At 41.2% G+C, this 21622-nt stretch overlaps 1 protein-coding gene across 11 annotated transcripts in view; it reads left to right on the top strand.

Annotated features, from left to right (window-relative positions):
- Positions 1-21622, top strand: part of Mia2 (MIA SH3 domain ER export factor 2) — a 95426-nt gene that overhangs the window by 39389 nt on the left and 34415 nt on the right. For 4 of the 11 annotated variants that reach the window (XM_028885114.2, XM_037210561.1, XM_028885115.2 and 1 more), the window contains 8 exons: positions 5345-5416; positions 7063-7089; positions 7546-7656; positions 8759-8830; positions 10491-10595; positions 15181-15303; positions 19442-19562; positions 21151-21197. In XM_028885114.2, the coding sequence (XP_028740947.1) occupies positions 5345-5416; positions 7063-7089; positions 7546-7656; positions 8759-8830; positions 10491-10595; positions 15181-15303; positions 19442-19562; positions 21151-21197 (678 nt within the window). The remainder of the gene's footprint in view (positions 1-5344; positions 5417-7062; positions 7090-7545; positions 7657-8758; positions 8831-10490; positions 10596-15180; positions 15304-19441; positions 19563-21150; positions 21198-21622) is intronic. The other 7 variants (XM_037210560.1, XM_037210563.1, XM_028885117.2 and 4 more) reach the window with 3 other exon arrangements.

Consider the following 21622-nt stretch of genomic DNA (forward strand, 5'->3'; position numbering starts at 1 on the left):
GGTAGAGGTTTAGAATTAGAATTTTAATGTAGTATAATGTGTCAGATTTTTGCTTATCAAGGATGTAGAGGTGCCTTTACTTATCATTGTGTAGAGACTTTACTTACTGTTTTCATTTGGGCTTTATAGTATTAGCTGGCTAGGGCTGCTGTGATTAAATGCCACTTTAGCAGCAGGAGTGAATTTCCTTACAGTTCTGGAAACAAGAGTCTAAGATGGAGGTGTAGGCAGGCTTTGCTTCTTCTGTGACGTGCCCCTTGACTTGTAGATAGCGCTGTCTGCTTGCCCTGTCTCCCCCGGACCTAATGCTCTCTTCTTAGGATACCAGTCATATTAGGTGAGGGTCGTCTTAACCGCCTCATGTTAGCCTAGTTATTTTTAAAGGCTCTGTCTCCAAATAACACACATTCAGAGACAGGGTTTCTCTGTGTAACCCTGGCTGTCCTGGATCTTGCTCTGTAGACCAGGCCGGCCTTGAACTCACAGAGATCCTCATGCCCCTGCCTCCCGAGTGCTGGGATTAAAGATGTGTACGACTACTACCTGGCTCTTTTTACTTTCTTCTTCTTCCTTTTTTTTTTTTCCAACAATTTATTTATTTTATGTGCATTGGTGTTTTTGCTTGCATGTATGTCTGATCCTCTGTAATTGGAGTTACAGACAGTTGTGAGCTGCCATGTGGGTGCTGGGAGCTGAACCCCGGCCCTCTGGAAGAGCAGCCAGTGCTCTTAACTGCTGAGCCATCTCTCCAGCCCCCTCTGTTTACTTTCTTAATGGTGTGTGTGTGTTTGTTTTTTAAAAAGATTTATTTATTATTTTACGTGCATGAGTGTTTTTGTTGAATGTATATCTGTATACCATATGAGTTCTCGGTTCTTTCAGAGGTCAGAAAAAGACACTAGGAACTGGAGTTACAGGCCCTTGTGAGCCACCTCTCCAGCCAGCCTCCTCCAGGTATCTTTTTGACACAGTGTCTTACTGTTTAGCCCAGGGAGGCCTGGGATTTCCTATGTATACTGTGCTGGCCTTAACGCAGAGATCCGCCTGCTTCTGCCTCCTGAGTACTGAAAATTTGGGCATGCGACATCATCCCTGGCTTGATGGTATCATTTGAAACATAAATGTTTTCAAATTTTGATGATGATCAGTTTATTTACTTTATTATTTTTGTGCTTCTAGTTATAGAAATAAATAGAGATAGCCAGGCGGTGGTGGCGCACACCTTTAATCCCAGCACTTCGGAGGCAGAACCAGGTGGATTTCTGTGAGTTCGAGGCCAGCCTGGTCTACAGAGCGAGATCCAGGACAGGCACCAAAACTACACAGAGAAACCCTGTCTGGGGGGGGGGGAAGAAAGAAAGAAAAAAAAAGAAATCAATAGAGATTAATTCAGGGTGACAAGAGATTTACACTTGTGTTCATGTAGTTTTACAGATTTAACTCTAAGTCCATGATCTGTGTGGAATTGAATTTCATATCTAGTATGAGGTGGAAATCCTCATTCATTCTTTTGCATCTGGCTGTCTGGTTTTCTTAGCTCCACTTAACTGAAGAGTATTCTTCCTCCATGGACTGGTCGTGGAACGAGACATTAGTTTTGTTAGCTGAAGAGTCTGCATAAAGGAAGTCAAGCTGTCTGGTGTTGGTTTTACAGTCGGCATTGCTTTTATGAGAGTCTGTTGTGAACATAGGTAGTTTTTTTTTTCCCTGCTGAGTAAATTTGTACTGTATCAGTGCACATAGTTGCTTATCAACTCATTTCTTGGTATTATTATTTCTGGATCTTGGCTATTAAGAATAAAGTTATGAACTTTTTTTTTTTTCTATAAGTTTATTTTTGTAGCATGTGTTCTAATTTCTCCTTACTAAAGGTTGACAGGTCATTAGGCTGGGTATAGTTTAGCTTTATAATAAGCTTTCTGGCTGCTTTAAAGTTACTCTTTCACAATTCGTACATATATAATTTATTTAATGAACTTGGATCATAATCTTCTCCCCTATCTCCCTGCTCTTCCAAGCGCCTCCTTTCCAACTACACCTCCCTCAGTTACAGCCTCTTGGTGGATCGTCCCTAATGTATTGTGCAGTGGCCTCCATGCCTCTTCTCCCTGGCTTTGGTTTGAAGTCTATTCCTTTAGACATGAGAATCGCTGTGCCAGCTCCTTCGCAGCTTCCTTTTGCCGGCTAGGTTTGTTTCCAACTTGGACTCTCAGTTTTGGATACCTTTCCTGGTTATGTGCGTTTCTTGGAGACAGCACATAGTTGGATCTTGATTTTCAGTCCAATCAACTAGCCTTCGTGCTTTTTTTGAGATAGGGTCTCACTGTGTAGCCCTCACTGGCCTGGAACTGAAAGAGATCCACCTGCGTCTGCCTCCGAAGTGCTGGGATTAAAGGTGTTAGAGGTATGAAGAGAGAAAAGGTTGTGTATCAGTATTTAGGAAATGAATGGAAGGGGAGTAGGGAAGGGGACATTAGAAGAAGAGGAAAAGAGTAAGTATCAGAGGCATGAAAAGCAACAGAGAAAATATTGTGTATTAGGTTTGGAGGAAAAAAGGACAGATAGAAGAGACTTTCCCACCAAGACACAAGTTCCCACATATAGACCAAACACCTAAAGTATAAAAGTGTTCAGAGTAAAAAAAAAAAAATAAAATAAATGAAACTAATAATTAAACATTATGTGTAAATAATTGGAAAATAAAAATTAAAGGTTAAAATGATAAAAACAAAATGAGGAATAAAATGAAATAGAGAGGCTATGTTCTTGGTCCATGCTCCTTCCTGCACTCCCAAGTTTCCTGGGGTTTGTATAGCTCCTTCCTGGTATGCCTGGACTAGGGGTGTGGGAATCCCTTACCTTCTGCTGTCGCCACAGTCTGTGCTGCTGGGGCCTGATGTCTCATCTGGATGCTCTTCCAAGTTGTGCAGCTTCTTTTCTGGTCCCAGGCATTACTTGTCCCATGGGGCAGTATAGCTGGGGCGGGAGGATGAGGCTTGTAGTTTTTTCATCTTGAGGGTCCTGTGTTCTGGCGGGCACTTTTGTGTCTGTAATCTGCTGACCTAGTCTCTTCTGCTGGTGGATTCAGCCTCCAAGCTAGTTCTTCCCATGGTCTGTCCCAGTTCTGAACCCTGCTCCTCTACACAGTGGCAGGGAGGGGAATAGTGGTCATTGGAAGGCTCTTTCTCAGATCCCCTATCCCTTTTTTGAGTGCTGTGGTCTGTTTTGCTCTCTGGTCACTTAGTCCAGCCTCAGATTTGAATATCTGCTTGGAATCCTTAATGGGCGCCTCCCTGGTGGGGCTCAGCTCGGCCTGCTTTCTGGTGTGCCTGGATGTGCTTGTGGAGGAAATCCCAAGAAGTCTGCTTCACCTTTCTGTAGCTCTTAGTGCTCTGCTGGGTATTATTATCTTGACTTTCTTCTACCCTGCTCCTGGTCTCCCAAACACTGTTTCTAAACTACCATGGTGAATCGCCTTGTTAGTATCTTTTTAAGCTGCTTCATTTTATATGTCATAGGCTTATCATGCTGCTTTATTGAATTCATTCATTGGATCTGTGGCTTTTGGGGCAGTCTTAGGGGTTTGTCTACATATAACATGTTATGTAAGTTAGGATTCTCTAGAGGAACACAATAGGATGAATCTATATACATGGGAAGGGGAGTTGTTAGAGTGGATTACAGACTGTGGTCTGGCTGGTCTGACAATGGCTGTCTACCAACCGAAAGGCCCAGAATCTGACGCTCCATTTCCGTATACCCTGGAATCCTGAAGAACTAGGTTCTAATATCAGCAAGGAACGCCTCAGCAGCAGGGTCGATGAACTGGCCAGTGACGCTGGGGGCGAGCAGGCAGCAAGCAGAAGCTTCCTTCTTTCCTGCGCTTTTATGTGAGCTGCCTCCAGAAGGTGTCTTCCCACCTCAGACGATCCAGTCAAGACCAGGGGGTGCCTGGCTGCTTGGGTTTTAGTTGATTACAGATGTGGTCAAGTTGACAACAGTGATGGCCACCTCACATGCTGTCTACAGACAGAGATAATGTCTTTTTTGATCTGGTTACCTTTGGAATCTTTGCTTGGTAATTGCTCTCAGCAGGACTTCCAGCACTGTGTTAACCGGCTGTTGGCCCTGCCTTCAGCTCCTCTCCATTTGCTGGGTTGGCTGTATTCTCCATAAATGGCCTTTATTATGTCCAGGGTCATTCTCTTAGACATAAGCCTGTGCAGGTTTTGATCAAGAAAGGAAGCTGAATTTTGTTCAGAGCTCTCTGTTGATCTCTGTGCTTGTATTATCTGTTTGCTCACGTGGTCTGGTGAAGTGATGGATGACACTGACTGTGTTCAGCCTTAGTGTCGGGTAAAACCCACGTGATTAGGCATATACTCTTTTTGAGATTCGTGTTAAGTTCCATTTGTTAGAAATGTATTGAGAATTTTGCAGTAGTGGTTACCAGACACATTGACCTATTTTCTTTTTCTTGTGTTCCCTTTGTCATGCTTAGTTATCAAAAGGATACTTTTTGAAATATTCAGGCTAGCACAGGATCCTGTCCTAAAGCCCATCTGACTTAGCAGGTCCTGAAGTATATACATTGTTTCTTCATGGTTTCTAATTCTCCTGAAGTCCTTACCGAGTTCCCTGCCGGTGTGAGTCTCTTTTGTAAGGAAAAAGAGATGTGCACTGTGGTTTGCCTTTCTGCAGGGCTCTCTCCTCTCATACATCTTTACTCTCTAAATAGTTCTCAGAGGCTTTCGGATTCTGTCCTTGGTGTGTTATCTGTTGTTTAGCAGGAAGCTTGATTCAGAACAACTGTCCTCAATTTAATCACCCCCCTTAAAGATTGGCCAAATCTTGTGATGCTTTATATTTTATTATTCTTAGTGTCTATTCCTCGATGATTATTCTGTCTCTTAAAGATTTTGTCCTCCTTACTTTCCTTATTTGTCATCTGATGTAAATGTCTGATGGCCGGTTACTACTCATTGCTCTATTGAATGAAGACTGGAGGAGCTGTTAATTTGTTCAGAGGGTGGGAGACGACTCACTCTTTGGATACTCTTCAGCACACTCTTGCTGGTACAGTGTTCACCCTAGCAGACTTGGGACAGCTTTGCTGGTCACAGGGGTAAAGCTCTGCCATCTGTTGCCCCAGCTGGTGGTTGTGGTTTGTTAGCCGTCCTGGCTTTGGTCATCACAGTTGTTAGATGGCAAAACTAAGCTCAGGACATCCAAGGGAATTGGACTCATGAGGAGGTAGATTCTGTTTGCTTCTTCCGCATCTATTTAGATACAGTTTGAGGTAAAATTTGTAGTTTTTACTCACGTGTCGCCTTCTTTCACTCAGTATGAAGGCTTAGACTCATCTTTAAAGGAGGCCAACTTTGACAAGGAGTCAACAGAAGCACAAAGTTTGAAGGTAAAAAAAAAATACAAAAAACCAAAAAGTATGATTTAAAAGCTAGGGAAAAGATTCTTATTAAATAACAAACTTTAAAAATTCATTATCCTTTCAAAAATAATTATTTCAGAGAACTGTGAAATGGCGTATCTGGATCTTAAAACTTACAGAAATAGGACATTTGTAGTAGCATAAAACATTTAAAAACAAAAGTTTTGTTCGAGCTCTTGTTATTAACTTGTTTTAAGAAATACATAATGAATTTATCAGAATCTATAGATTTATAGAAAGAAATACTTTATTCTGTATTCCTAAGAATGCATTGAAGAGACCATTCCCTTTTTTTTTTTTTGACATAGTTTGCTCCAGGAAAGAGACATAGAACTCTTTACTAATTTAAACATAGTAGGAGACAAGTAAGTTGTGACCATATTATTTTTTCTTCCCATGTTCTAATTCCCATTAACGAGAATTAGACCAGAGGTTTACATTGTAAATAGTGGCATGGTAAATGTTTAATTCCTGTCTACAGACCAATCCCTGTCTACACACTCTATCATGGCCAGTTTTCAGTCAGTAACATGATGTCACTGAACGGGAGTTTAGGAGAGATACACAGTTAACTTTCCTGTTTCAGAGGACACAATGATTCATCTTAGCAGACAGATTAGGATGTGATGGAGTGCCTTGATACTGTTTACAGATGGAAGGGTTGTAAAAAGTGAGTAGTGAGCCTGTCTAGTAGAAGCAAGCTGCTCCTGCTGATGGTGAAATAGAAAACAGACCTTGTACCTTGGTTTACGTGTTCAGTCCAGCGTGGCAGTTTCTGTCATTGTCTGTCCCAGTAGAAAGTCTGTGTCTTGTGATTTAAAATGCCCTTGTAAAATCCACAAGAAGTTTGGACTCCAAAGAAATTCCTTAATTTTTTTTCTTTCTTTGTTACTTATGAATATCCTCAAGAACACTTTGTAGTTGCTTGCTGTGTTTGATTCGGTGAGCCTGAGGAACCTTTTGTGGCTGCTGTGTGTTATTTGTCGAGCCTCTGTTACAAGTGCTAACCCAATGGGAATTTATTAGGTTCCCCGAATGAAAGAGATTTATTTAGGCAGGTGTGGGGCATGCCTATCGTCCCGGCACGTGGAGGGGCTAGTGTTGGAGGATTGCCAACTTTGCCTCAAAAAACAAACACACATATACAAAATCAAAACAAAACAAATGCCACAAAACAAAACACGTAAGGAGTTTTAGAAGCTGCTTGGCATGCATGCTAAAAGAAAAGTTGTTACTGGGTAACAAAGACAAATATTTATTCAGACTTGGTGTACAGGTAATATAAACATACCAGGTTGTTATGACAATAAATTTATGTGAATTACAAGTAATGTAGGTTGAGATTTGGCCACACTGAATACCTTAGAAGATTATCTAATTTTAGTAATTGAAAACATTTTTAGGTGTAGTAGTCATAGTTGGACACACAATATAATGTAATACAAGTTTTACAAAGCTTGAGAGTTGACTTTGCAGGTAAAAATCAAACCAACAGAGTAATCTTGATTCAAGTAAGAAGTCCTATAATAAAATAATCAAATTTGGGGAGATTATAGGTAAAGTTTTTACAACTACTTAACACGTTTTGGTTTTGTTCTTTTTTTTTTAACAAGTTTGTTGAAGGACCACAAATATCAGAGGTATGTTATAGTATTAAATCCAAAAATCAATCTAATAATTAATCACCTTAAATTAAAAAGATTACAGAAAATATGATGATGCAATCTTGATTTTAAAATTTATTTTATAATAAATTGAACTTGTCCTTTTTCCCCGTAACATGCTTTTTAACATGCTTTAGAACAGTTGACAAGCTGTGCTTGGCGGATTTTCCCCCTGTCTTTGTAAATAAAAGTTTTATTGGAATGCAACCATATTAATTCCTTCAGGGGTAGTCTTTGTTTCTCATGGTGAGCTGATGGGAGCCTGGAATACTTAGACTCTTTACAGAACTGCTAGACCTGCTGTTATTTTAATATCAGAGAAATGAACAAATGCAGAAAGTGTTTATAAATTTGTCTGATTGTACTCATCTGATTTTTACCCTAACTAAAAGTTCTTATGTCTGGCTTGTTAAACTTGGCTTTCTATTTTAGGCAACCTATGAAAATCTAGAAAGCTCGAAATCTAAGCTTGAAGATGAAATACTCTTTCTAGAGAAAGAACTAGAAGAAGAGAGAGCTAAACATTCTGAACAAGATGATTTGGTGAGTCTTGTGTATTCCAGGAGAATTATGAATTTTACATACTAATACAGTATTGATTAAAATATGACATGTCATCCAGCCATAGTGATACAAGCCTGTAATCCTAGCACTTGAGAGGAGGAGCCAGGAGTTCCAAGCTAGCCTGACCTGCACAGGGAAAGGAGACACTATCTTTAAAAATGTAAATAAATAAAAATAGTAAAACTCCCAAACCATCCAAACAAGTAATAAATATATCCCAAGCAAAATAAAACAAAACAAAAAACTCATGCATGTGAAAAAACAGAATGTAGAAGACCCTTTAGGTCTTTTTTGCATATTCCTTTTTTCTTGTTTTCATTTTTTTTTTTTTAAGATTATTTATTATGTATACAGTGTTCTGCCTGCATGTGTCCTTGCATGCCAGAAGAGGGAATCAGATCTCATTACAGGTGGTTGTGAGCCACCATCTGGTTGCTGGGAATTGAACTCAGGACCTCTGGAAGAACAGTCAGTGCTCTTAACCACTGAGCCATCTCTCCAGCCCCGTTGTTTTCATCTGTTGAGACATAGTCTTAGACTACACCCCAGTCTGTATAACTGTGTAACTGTATAACTGAGGCTGGCCTCAAACTCCTGATCTTCCTGCCTGTGCCTCCTAAGAGCTGGGATTGCAAGTGCGTGCCCCCACACTTAACTCTCTTGTACATTTACATAGAAATTTCCCATATTCCCTGTGGAAGTAACATGAATAATGTAACTTGAGTAATCATATACCTAGTGAAGGGTATATAATTTTTTAACTTAAAAATATATTAATAACTTTCTACTTTAAATTCTGGCATAAGGAAAATCTTGATGTGTGTGAGATTATTTATAATGTGACGTTAGTGGTTCATCTCGAACCTGAAGAGTTCTATGATACATTGAAGTTGAGAAGACGTACTGTTGTCACGTAATTTGTAAAGTACTTGTGAACACATGGTAAGCAAGCTGACAAGGCCTCTTCATCTCACCTCTCACTTTTATCGGCAATAAATTAGCAAATACACCTAACTAATGCATGTTGTCTTGGAGCTAAAGGGACTTATTAAATACTTACTGTCTGATACTGTCTTTTCAGATGGCTGATACTTTAAAAGAGATACAGTCCCTAGAAGATGAATCAAATGCTCTCAAATCACAAGTAGCTGAAGTAAGTTGAATTACTCTAATTGGTCTGTCACTTTTGAAAAACATTTATGTTTTCATGTTATTTTTATTATTAGGTATATTAGTCAGAACTCTCTAGAGGAGCAGAACTAATGGGATGACTATTATCATCTGTCTGTCTGTCTGTCTGTCTATCTATCTATCTAATCGATCAATCTGATTGGGGATTTATTAGAGTGGCTTGCAGGCTATGGTCCACTTAGTCCAACAATGGCACTCTACCAACAGAGAGTCCAAAATCCCGTAGTTGCTCAGTCCATGAGGCTGGATGTCTCACCTGATATTCAGAATACACCAGAATCCCAAAGAAGTAGGCTCTAATGCCAGGGAAGAAATGGACTTGGCAGCGAGAGTGAGGGCAAGCAGGCAAAGAGCAAAGCTCCCTTCTTCCATGTCCTCTAGATATGCTGCCACCAGAAGGTGTCCCCATATTGAAAGTGGATCTTCCCACCTCAAAAGATCTGGGTTAAAGGTGGATCTAAGGCTGGGCGGTGGTGGTGCACACCTTTAATCCCAGCACTCGGGAGGCAGAGGCAGGTGGATCTCTGTGAGTTTGAGGCCAGCCTGGCCTACTGAGTGAGATCTAGGACAGGCACCAAAACTACACAGAGAAACCCTGTCCCTAAATAAATAAATAAATAAATAAATAAATAAATAAATAAAACAAAACATAAAAAAGGTGGATCTGAGATCTAGATTAAAGGTGGGTCTTTTCACTTCAAATGATTTAATTAAGAAATATCACTCACAGCTTGCTTGGGTTTTAGTTAATTCCAGATATAATTGATAACCAAGAATAGCCATCACATCAGATAATAAAATATTGCATTAGTATTTGAAATATAGTGACTCTTAAGTATTCATTTTTTTTAACTTGAGTAACTGTCAATGAAATTCATTTTTCCTTTGATAAGTTTAAAGCATGTCTGTATCTGAGCACTCTTGAAGTTGTGTAACATTTAACAATAGAAACAAAGTTGTTTCCTACAGTATAAAGTTTAGGGGAGGAGACAAAGGGTAAGTAGTGTGGGATCTTGTGGAATAAGTACTCCAGACACTTGTGAGCCTGGAAGAGAGGAGATGTCGCCAGTGGACTGAAGCCAGGACAATCCTGAAAGGCTTCAATCCTGGTTCTGGTTTGTATTCTAAAACCACAAAGTGGGCAGAGGAGCAAGCGAGAGTTTTTCCGAAGCATACGTGGCAGTCAGCAGGTTGTTAAGGGCAACGGCCTGTTGTTTCAGCTCTTCCTCCAGGTCGTTCTTCCCAGGTAGCAGGTGAAGTGGTGCTTGGCAAATAGGCAGTCCAAGCAGTGCTCTAAGTGAGTCACTAAGTACACCGATAAATCAGAATCTAATAACTGGTCTTTTCTATCTTTCCTATTTCAGTGGTTAACAAAATTGTCTGCACAGTACATGGAAGGTTCAATAATTTGCCCAAGTTACCTGGCAAATGAGTGGTAGGGGGTAGGATGGGCCCTGGGTCTTGGCCAGCCTTTGTCTGTTGTATCAAAGCAGTGTTAATACTGCCTCTGCTGTTAATAGTGGCATGTTTTGGTCTTTGCTTAAATTTTGTGTTCTGCGGAGAATACATAAACATGAGGTTTTCTGTTAAATTGTTATAAACTGTGTATTTCTTTTACTTAGGCCAAAACGACCTTGAGAATATTTGAAATCAATAAAGAGCGACTTGTAGGAACAATAAAAGATGCCTTGGATGAAACTGCTGAACTTCAGGAAAGCCATAAGCAGGTCTGTAGTCTAGAGAGACTCTTAGATCTGAATATAGACTTTGATGTTCTGGGTAACTCACAACTGACCATGTGTGGAGTCCTGTAACGAATGAGTCGGCTTTTGAGAGCGGGCAATCTCCCACGCATGCTTCCTGTTCTCGTAAAGGATTTAGAAGTGTGTCCTTCTGTCTGTCTTCTCCCATGTGAGAAATCAGCCAAGGCAGTCAGCATTCTGACATTCACAGGAGACAGCAGAAAATATAGTAAGAGTTAATATATTAGCGATTTGGGGCCTAACGGAAGGAGTTCTGGGGGGCCGTAAAATGGGAAGTTAGCTTCTGTTCTCACCCTCCTCTCACATAGGCGCTCACACATGTATGCTCTCCCTTCTGTTCTCCCAACACAGTGTTTGGCATGAAACTCTGTCTTCGCTGCCTCCTTTCCCTCCCTTGCTCCCTCTCTCCCTTCCTTCCTATCTACATTGTGCATATTGAGGGGTGTGTGTGTGTGTGTGTGTGTGTGTGTGTGTGTGTGTGTGTGTTTGTTGTGTGAGAGTTTGAGTGTGTACAAGTCATGGCTTGGTGTTGGTCCTTCCTCCACCTTGTTTGAGACAGACTGTCTCATTTCTGTTGTGTATGTCCAGGTAGCTAGTCTGCAAGCTTCTTGGGATTCACCTTTCTCTGCCTTCCATCTCTCCGTAAAGCACTGGGATTATAGATGTTTGTGCTATCCATCTGGCTTTCATGTGCGTTCTGGGAATTTGACTCAGGTCTTCATCAATGGCAACCCTTCATCTTCCCACTCTAGCAATATGAAAATTTCTGATTACATTATTATGCATCTCAGCCGGGCGGTGGTGGCGGCGCACGCCTTTAATCCCAGCACTCAGGAGGCAGAGGCAGGCGGATTTCTGTGAGTTCGAGGCTAGCCTGGGCTACAGAGTGAGTTCCAGGAAAGGCACAAAGCTACACAGGGAAACCCTGTCTTGAAAAACCAAAAAAAAAAAAAAAAAACCAAACCAAAACAACAACAACAAAACATTATTATGAGTCTCTAAATAGTAGTCTGTCTGAGCCACATGATGTGACTTGATTATATATCCTGTGTTGCCCATTTTATTTTCTTGTTAATAATTGCTTGTTTTCATGTAATACATATTGGTCATCTACCTCTATGCCCTTTGAGAGATGGAAGTGTTTATTATTATCATCATCATCATCATCATCATCATTTTAGAGAGACTCTTGTAGTGTAGCTCGGGTCGGCCTGGAGCTCGCTGTGGCCCAGCCTCCTAACTGCTGGGATTACAGCTCTGTGCCATCATGCCTGCTGCCACCTCTTCTCTTCCTCTTCATCTGCTTTTATTATTTTGAATTATGTGCATGTGTCTCTTGAGTGTGGATATGTGCATATAATGTCTTCTTCTGGCCTCCATGGGTGCCTGCACACATATGCACATACCGACACACAGAAACACACATATCCATGCCCCTGTTTTCCCTCCTCCTTTCCTCCCTCTGTCCTTTCCTAAACATGCATCCACACATCTCATCTTCTGCCATTCATCTCTTATCTTTGGTTGCTTTGTGCAGACATCTAGCTGGAAGTTTCATCCCTACTGGCTAGCTTCAGTAGTGCTGGAAGGTGCTATGCATACTACCACAGGAAAAAAGTAATCATCAATCTCACCTACGTGCAAACCATGCAGGCTACAATAACAAACTGCCTGGCAAGATATGCCCACTGATACGGTAGTGGCATAAATGTTATGAAAGTAACCAACCACTTTTTACTTGGCTTTAAGGCCAGCTCAACAAGATGGAACCGAGCCCAGCACGGTGACACACACCTTTTATCTCAGTGCTCAAGAGGCAGAGGCAGGTGGGATTCTGTGAGTTCAAGGCCAGTCTGATCTGCATAGTGAGTTCTAGGACAGCCAGGATTACATACAGAGACTGTCTCAAAAAAAAAAAGGGGGTGGGGTGGGGTAGGGAGGAAATCCATTCCTGACATTGTCAAGAAGGCCTCTGGTCTCTACACACAGTTACACATATGTATCCACATGCACACATTAACACACTCACACAAACACACAAAAATCAGTAAACAAAAATTTTAAATTATCACAATAAATATATGAAATAATTGTAGTAACCCACAGAATCGAGAGGAGTTTCCAGAATGAAAGTGTCCAACGTAGCATATAAAAGACACGATTTGGGACACGTTGTCATATAATCTCAGAGAGCTAAAGACAACAGAGAGATATTAACAGATTGTGAAGAAGAAGAAAAGAGCAGGAAACAAAGAAGGCTCCATCAAAACAAAAACAAAACCCCCGAGTGTCTAAATATCAGAACCATGAAAGAGGACAAGGAGCTGCATGTATTGTTCTCCAAGACGTCTTTTTTGTTGTTGTTGTTTTTGGAGACAGGGTTTCTCTGTGTAGCTTTGGTGCCTGTCCTGGAACTCACTTGGTAGCCCAGGCTGGCCTCGAACTCACAGAGATCCACCTGCCTCTGCCTCCTGAGTGCTGGGATTAAAGGCGTGCGCCACCACAACACAGCTCTAAGATGTCTTGATCTCAGTTTTGAACACCTATATCAGGCTTCTCTCAACCACTCACAACTCCAACTCCAGAGGATTCAACACCTTCTCCTGGCCTCTGAGGGCATCTTCATCATGAGTACAAATGCACACAAGTGCAAACACATTCACATAATTAAAATAATAATTTTTAAAATGAAATCTTCTTTTAAAAAAATGGAAGATAACAAGAGATTTTCAGCTATGCTATCTCTTTTTGAAATTACTTCCTGTACTTCATTATCTGAAAGTTAATCAAAATAACTAACCACAGAAGAGCAAGTCTTCGGTACAGGAAATAGAGTGTTTAAGACGAGAAAACAAGAATCCTTGATGGCAGAGTCAACTATAGTCTCAAGACAACAAAGCCCAGCAGATCTACAGAATTTGTTCTTTTTTGTCTGTCTGTTTGTTTTTTTTTTTTTTGGTTTTTCGAGACAAGGTTTCTCTGTGTAGCTTTGCGCCTTTCCTGGGACTCACTTGGTAGAGAAACAGGGTTTCTCTGCATGGCCCTGCTTGTCCTGGAACTCACTCTGTAGCCCAGGCTGGCCTTGAACTCACAGAGATCCACCTGGCTCTGCCTCCCGAGTGCTGGGATTAAAGACGTGCGCCACCGCCGCCGCCACCACCACCACCCGGCTTGTCTGTTTTTTGAGACAGGGTTTATTTATGTAGTGCTATCTGTTCTGGAACTTGTTTTGTTGGTCAAGCTGGCCTTAAACTCACAGAGATGTCTGTTCCCTGAGTGCTCAGATTAAAGGTGTGCAGCACCACTGCCCAGCAGAACATATTATTATTATTATTATTATTATTATTATTATTATTATTTAAAGATTTATTTATTTATTATGTATACAGTATTCTGCCTGAATGTGTCCCTGGAGGCCAGAAGATGGCACCAGATCTCATTACAAGTGGTTGTGAGCCATCACGTGGGTGCTGAGAATTGAACTCAGGACCTCTGGAAGAGCAGTCGGTGCTCTTAACCACTGAGCCATCTCTCCAGCCCAGAACACATTCTTATTAGACCGAGAGTAACTAAGTTCCCAAGAAAAATGGCTTCCAGAAGGAAATGAAGGGAGGAGAGATAGCTCAGTGTTTGAGTGCCTGTTGATCCGAATTCGAATTCTGTGGGGCATCTGGTGCCTCTGGCCTCCAAAGGCCCCAGGGCAGCGGCAGGGAACTGATGTGGGTAAAAGCAGTGCACACTTTTACCTGCTCAGTTGTTTCTCCCGTCCCCCGGTTCTTCCCTTTTGGTTTCCACTCATCCACCTGTTAGTGCTGCTTTCAAATCATGAGCCTTTCTGGACCATGTCAAATCGTCTTATTCACTACTTTTCCACCTGGCTTAGGCTTCTTCTGTGTGTTATCTGTGTCTTTTATCACAGTGTGTCTCTTCCCCCCCCCTTCTCTCTCTGTCCTTCTCTGTGTGGGTTGACGCCTCTTCCTTCTATACCTTTGTTCTGTCATCTTAGATTTCAGAGAACGTGGTGGTGGTGACCCTGTTTTAAATTTCCCTTGCTGTAATCAAAAGTGCCTCTCCATTTCAGACCAAGTCCTACCATGTAGCCCAAGCTAGACTAACACTCACAGTGCAGTTCGGCTGGCGTTTTCTATCTAGACTATCGAGATTAACAGTATTCTTCAGAGTTACCTGAAGACAGGTAACCCTGAACAAAACAGCATGGTGACTGAAAAATATTAAGGTAAGTCAGATCTGGCATATTATATGGGGTACAAAGACAGAAAGAGTTGACTAAATTTATCAGGTAAGTGTATGTCAAAAACCTTGTACTTGATAAGAATTTACCTTGTAAATCAGTTGGAGAATACTTATTTATTTTACAGTGTTCTGTTTTGAAAGTTCTTTATAAAAGGGAGCCACATCTGACTTACTTTTTTTAAGTAGCAGCCCTACCTTCTTAATATTTTTAATGATCTTATAATGATCTAAATATTTAAGTGAATGCATCTAAACATTGTTATCTCTCACATCCTTGTTATTGTTTTCCTATCAGCTTTTACAGGAAGCTGAAGTAATGAGAGAAAAAGTGAATGAACTCAATAAACAGAAAGTAAAATCTGAAGAATCCAAAGTACAGGCAGAGCAAGTTCTAAATGATAAAGACAATCAGATCAAGGTAAACGGCCTTTTGGCTTTCGTGACTAGTTGGCCACAATTTTACTTCTACTTGGAAATTCAAACACTTTTAACAGCTTTTATTGCTATTGTGTCTTTTGTCACATTTCAGGTGCTTTTTGATGATAGATTTGTAATATGTATGTTAATATTCCATGGATTGTCCTGTAGTATTTTAGCCTGGCATTTATCAATAAAGAAAGAAAATAATGATTTTTACCTTTTCTTGTTATACTGACATCCACTGCTATTGGTTAAAAAATTGGGTTTATAGTTTATATGTATTGGCTGAATATTCTTTGTATCTCTACCAAGTTTGTGATACTTGTTTTGTTGATACAAAAGCTTTTTAAAAAATTGAAACTCAGGCTGGGGAGGTGGCTCACTGGATAAATCAGATGTTTCATAAGCCCAGTGATGTGAGTTCAGCTCCCCAGAGCCCTAAAAGCTGATTATAGTAGCATAGTAAGTATCTAATGCCAGTGCTGTGTGGTAGAGAGAGGGAGACAGAGTCTGGACTCTACAGAAGTTTGAGGCGTGGAGAGACCTGTCTCAAACAAGGTAGAAAGGAATGGACTGACCCCGAAGCTTGTCTTCTGATCTCTGTAGGTTTGTTGTGCTGTGTGTACCTGAACCCATATATACCCATACATATGGCTCTCGGGTCACACACACATACACTAACTGGAACTTGACTCTAATTATAGGAATAAAATAATTGACATTATATAGGCCATTGAGAGCACTCTGGGTAAAAGCACTTGCTGTACAGTCCTGACAATCTTGAGTTCATTTCATTCTTAGGACTCACATTGTGGAAGGAGAGAATTGCCTCTCATAAATTGCCCTCTGACCTTCCTGTATATGCCGTGACACATGTTGTTCCCTACCTAGATAAATAAATGTAAAAAATAATAAAGATGGGGCTAGAGTGATGGCTGAGTGGTTAAGAGCACCAACTGCTCTTCCAGAGGTCCTGAGTTCAATTCCCAGCACCCACGTGATGGCTCACAACCACTTGTAATGAAATTTGGTGCCCTCTTCTGGCCTGCAGGGACACATGCAGGCAGAATACTGTATACATAATAAATAAATAAATCTTTAAAAAAATAATAAAGATGTTTTCAAGAGATTCTAGCTTTAGTTTTATTTACAGTTTGCCATATAGTTGACTCTCTGTATCTCTCTGAATTCAACCAATCACAGAGCGGTGCCCTTAACAATTTTGGGCTGACAAGAGGGTTTATTGAGTGAAAGTGCCTGCCTCATAAACCTGATGACCCGAGTTTGATCCCCAAACCACATAAAATAAAAGGAGCAAATCACCTGACTTCTGTTGTCCTCTGACTTCATGTGCTTGCCCTACTTACCTAATGTGCAGACATACCAAAACAAACACTAATAATAACTAGAAGAAAAACATTGCATCTGTACTGTGCACATAGACTTTCCCCGCCATTCCCTGAATGATACAGTAAAGCAGCTGTTAATGTAGCATCTGTGCTGTATTAGTTATTATGAGTAATCTGGAAGCGGTTTGATGTCTATAGGAAGATACATACAGGTTTATGCAGGTACTGTTATTTTATGTAAAGGGACTTGAGCACCCATGGAGTTTGTGTCCACGCAGTGGTAGTGGCAGGCATCCTGGAGCCGGTGCTCTGGGTGCGGAGGGATGACTGTACTTCTCTAAACTTCCTTCTTCTACTTAAGAAGCTTACGATTCTTCCTAAATAGAAAAGGAATGGGATGTGAACACTCAGCACTGCTCAGAGCTGGAGGGCATTTTATTTGTACCAGAAACCTTGAAGGAAGGGAAGAGATTAGCAAGTAGTTTTAGATGGCCCTTGCAGAGAAATGCATGGTGCATAGTCATCTTGTTACTTGGTTGGTTTTGGACAATAAGCTCAGAAGAAACACTAACCTATATTACTAGAAAGTGTTCCTTACTTCAGAAGATTAAAAAAAAAAACCGTTGCTGAGCCGGGCATGGTGGCGCACGCCTTTAACCCCAGCAGGTGGGTCTCTGAGCTCCAGGCTAGCCAGGGCTACATGGAGACTGTCTGAACACCAACAACAAACGCTGTTGGAGAACTTGCAGTGCTCCATTGAGATTCTTTTACAGTGTGTCTTTGTCTTAGTCGAACTCTTCAGCTACTTTTATTTGAATAAATCAAGAATCTATGGCTTATTTTTTTTTTTGTGGGTATATGCATGTGAGTTTCATTGCCCTGGGGGAGCAGAGTGTTGGGTTCCCTGTAGCTGAGGTTACAGGTAATTGTGAGCTGCTGGGTGTGGGTGCTGGGAATTGAATTGAATTTGGGCCTTCTGCAAGAGTAATAGCTGCTCTTAAGTGCTGAGCCATCTCCCTAGCCAGAGATGTTAATTTTTTTTACTTGTGTATATTTGTATGTGCCCGTGTGTGGGTATGTGCATATGAGTGCAGTGCCTGTGCTGGGGGCTGTGATTTTTTTTAAAAATAGATTTTGTGTCTCTCAGAGATTTAATATCACACAACTTTTACCCCCATTTGTTAATGACCATTCTTTTATTTATTTATTTTTTTTTTTTTGTTTTTTTAAAAGATAGGTTTTCTCTGTATACTTTTGGTGCCTGTCCTGAAACTCACTCTGTAAACCAGGCTGGCCTCGAACTCACAGAGATCCTCCTGGCTCTGCCTCCTGAGTGCTGGGATCAAAGGTGTGCGCCACCACCTCCTGGCTTACTTTTAATTGTTTTTTAAAACTTCTGAATTTCTGTATTTGTGTATGTCAGTGTGTCAGTGTCACGTGTGCAAAGGACAGAAGAGGCCATTGGGTTTCCCAGAGCTGGAGTTACACATGGTTGTGAGCCGCCCGATGTGGGTACTGGGAAATGAGCTTAGATCCTTTAGCAGAGTAACAAGTTTCTAACTGCTGAGCCATCTCTCCAGTCCAACTCTTACTTAGTAAGACGTGTAAGAAAATCATAAGAAAATACTTTCGGTACTAGGGTGATAGTGTAGTGGGTTAGTGCACTTGCTATACAGGCAGGAGAACTGACCTGAGTTTGAATTCTAAGCACCCACTTAAAAGATGAGCATGACTGTGCGTGCCTGTAAGGCCAGCGCTGGGAACAGAGACAGTGGATCCAAGAGCTTGTTGAGTGGCCAAGCTTCTGAAATAGTGGCATACTGATTCTATGAGAGGTCCTGTCTCCAGGCAACAAGCTAGAGTGTGATAGAGGAAGACACTTCCTGCTCTTTCAGCCACATGTGCACCTACGTACTCAAGTGCATATGATACACACAAAAGAAAAGACAATACTTTACTATTTTGTAATCATATAGTGTGGTTAGCAAAAATGAACCATTATAAAATATTGTGTTTGATTTAGTTTTCTCTTCTTTCTTTTTTCTTGGGATACAACATCTCACGAGGTAGCCCTAGCTTTCCAGAACTCACTTTGTAGACCAGGATGGCCTCAAACTCACAGAGATCTGCCTGCCTCTGCCTTCTGAGTGCTGGGATTAAAGATGTTGTACCATGCTAGGCAAGTTTTGTCTTTTATTTTTTAGGGTTTAATAGTCAATAAACGTTGCAGTTAAAAAAACCCAACAAATATTTTCATTAAGATATATTAAGATATAGCAGGTAGAAAATTAGAGCTCATGAGGAATTATTTATGTAGATTGATTTAATTTTTTTTTAAATTGTATCTTAAAACTTATTTGTGGGCTGGGTGGTGGTGGTGCATGCCTTTAATCCCAGCACTCAGGAGGCAAGAGGCAGGTGGATCTCTGTGAGTTCGAGGCCAGCCTGGTCTACAGAGCGAGATCCAGGAAAGGCACAAAGCTACACAGAGAAACTCTGTCTCGAAAACCCAAAAAAAAAAAAAAAAGTCTTATTTGTGTCTGTATGTGTGGGGTTTGTGCACACCATGATGTGTGTGCAGAGTTCAGAGGACAGCTTTTGAGTGGCAGTTCTTCTACCATGTAGGTCTTGGGGTTCAACGCAGGTCATCAGGCTTAGTGGCCGATGCCTTTACCTGCCGTCTCATTGGCCGGGATTGAATTGTAAACTACTGTGCAGTCCGACATTGAACAGCTGATAGCCTGAGTCGTTACTTCTCTTTGTTTCCCCCTTTTGCTCACTGTCCAGTCTCTGGTGGAGAGCCTGCTAAAGACGGAGGTTTGGACTGCTGTGTTTGGAGAACATGTAGCAGATGACGGTAATCTGGATTGGGAGGTGAAGAGTGACCTAGAAAACGATGCTCACTTAGGTATGGTGACTGCTCCCTTGCTTCCTCTTCATTCCGCATGTGTTCTGTGCTCCTCGTACCCTTGTACTTGGCACGTTCTGTCCATCTGCCCGAAAATGCCGTGCACTCGAACCACCTCACATAGCTAGACTTTTCTAGTAAATCCTTTTTTTCCTCTTCAGAGTTGCAGCCTCCTCTCCCTTGTCCTGTGTTATCATACATCTCTTCATGACAACAACTTCAAAATCGTAACCACTCTGGTGCCTGTCTTTATTGTGAATCATATGAGTGACAGAATAACTAATTCCTGAAGCCCTTTGCTCTAGACAGATTATAGTACTTTAATCTTGGCCACCACAAATTGTTACTGCTGTTGCTGGATATATTATGACAGTCACAAAACTAAGGTTCATTTAGTTTTTTACTGTATTTCCAAACTCAGAGATGCTCCTGCCTCTGCCTCCCAAGTGCTGGGATTAAAGGTGTGCGCCACCACCGCCCGGCTCCAATGGTGATTCTTGGACTTTGTGTCCTCTTTCTTGGCTCCCTGACGTGCTGTATAAGTAGTAGACTTCTTATACCCACAGAGCATAGTTTTCAAGTTGTCTAGGAGGGCCTGAAACTGTAGGCCATGCTGAGCGAACTCTCTGTGTACTGTGCCCTCTCCTGTCCTTACATACTTTTAGAAGTTTAATTGTTTTACTTAGCCACAGTAAGAGATGAGAGCAACAATAACAAAACAGGATAGTTATTACAATATACTGTTAGGAAGTGACGGGAGTGTGGTTTCTTCCCATCCCAGTGCTGGAACAGATTGTCTAATCGAGATGGCTGAGTGAGGAGTAGTGAACAGATCCTGGGTGGGCGCGTCTTGGCGGAAAGCAGTAGGATGGGGGAGATGTCCTCATGCTGCCCAGGACCGCATGTCAAACAGAAGTTAGGAGTTCTCAAGTTGTTCCCATCCGAGACATGGATGATAGATGACAGGACAAAGGAGGAGGAGGCTGCAGCTCTGAAGAGGTGAAGAAAGCTTTGTCTAGCTGTGGGAGTGCTGAGGGTGCAGGGCATTTCAGGCAGATGGACAGACTGCCACTAGAACAGATGAGGGGAACTGTGGTAAAGCTACATTTGCAGTTTTTCATTTTTACTTTATCCTGTAAGTAGTAGTTTTCTCACAGAATTTATACTGAATATTACTTAATTTGGAGTGATGCATCACTAATACTTTGGATGCTGTAATGCCTGAAGAATCTAAGCATGGTTAGTTGAGGTGAAGATTCAGTTCTTGTTGGGACTCTGTGGTACTTTGATTGCTTGTAATGTCTAGCTTCCTAAGAGTAGGTCACTCTACCTTATACAAATTATTATTTTTTATTTTAATTACTGCTTTTCTGAGGAAGTGTCTCACTGTAGCTCAAGCTGGCCTGGAATTCACTGTGTAGCCCCTTCTGGCCTCACTCATGGTAATCCCCATGTCTCAGCTTTGGAGTGTTCAGCACCTCAGCTCCAGACTGTTTATTGTGGCAAGAAGAGGGGTTGTAGGACTAGCTTAGGAACTACTGCAGTCGTTTGGATGTCTTCAATAACATGGTTTTATTTTTCTCTGTAGATAATCAGCCCACGGGAGCTTTGAAGAAGCTGATTTATGCCGTTAAGGTTTGTATTATTATGTAGTATAAAGAGGAGGTGGAGGACCTATAGCAGGGATTCAGTCTAGCTGTCTTTAGTAACCAACCGAAGATCACTTTTATCGTTTCCTTATAAGGTTATATGAGAAGTGATTAGAATTTTTTTGATTTAATTTATTTATTTGCATTGGTGTTTTGCCAGCACGTATGTCTGTGTGAGGGTGTTGAATCCTCTGGAAGTAGAGGTCCAGACTGTTGTGAGCTGCCATGTGGGTGCTGGGAATCAAACCAGGTCCTCTGGAAGAGCAGCCAGCGCTCTTAACTTAGCCATCCCTCCAGCCCTAGAATTTACTTTATCAATTGCTTTTTTATAGTAACTGTAGAAATTCACATAATTAGAGAATTTAGAAAAGTTCAAAATTGTACCCTCATTCCTTAAGTTAAAAATACTTT

Source organism: Peromyscus leucopus, chromosome 14 (assembly GCF_004664715.2).
Source record: "Peromyscus leucopus breed LL Stock chromosome 14, UCI_PerLeu_2.1, whole genome shotgun sequence".
Taxonomy (NCBI): domain Eukaryota; kingdom Metazoa; phylum Chordata; class Mammalia; order Rodentia; family Cricetidae; genus Peromyscus; species Peromyscus leucopus.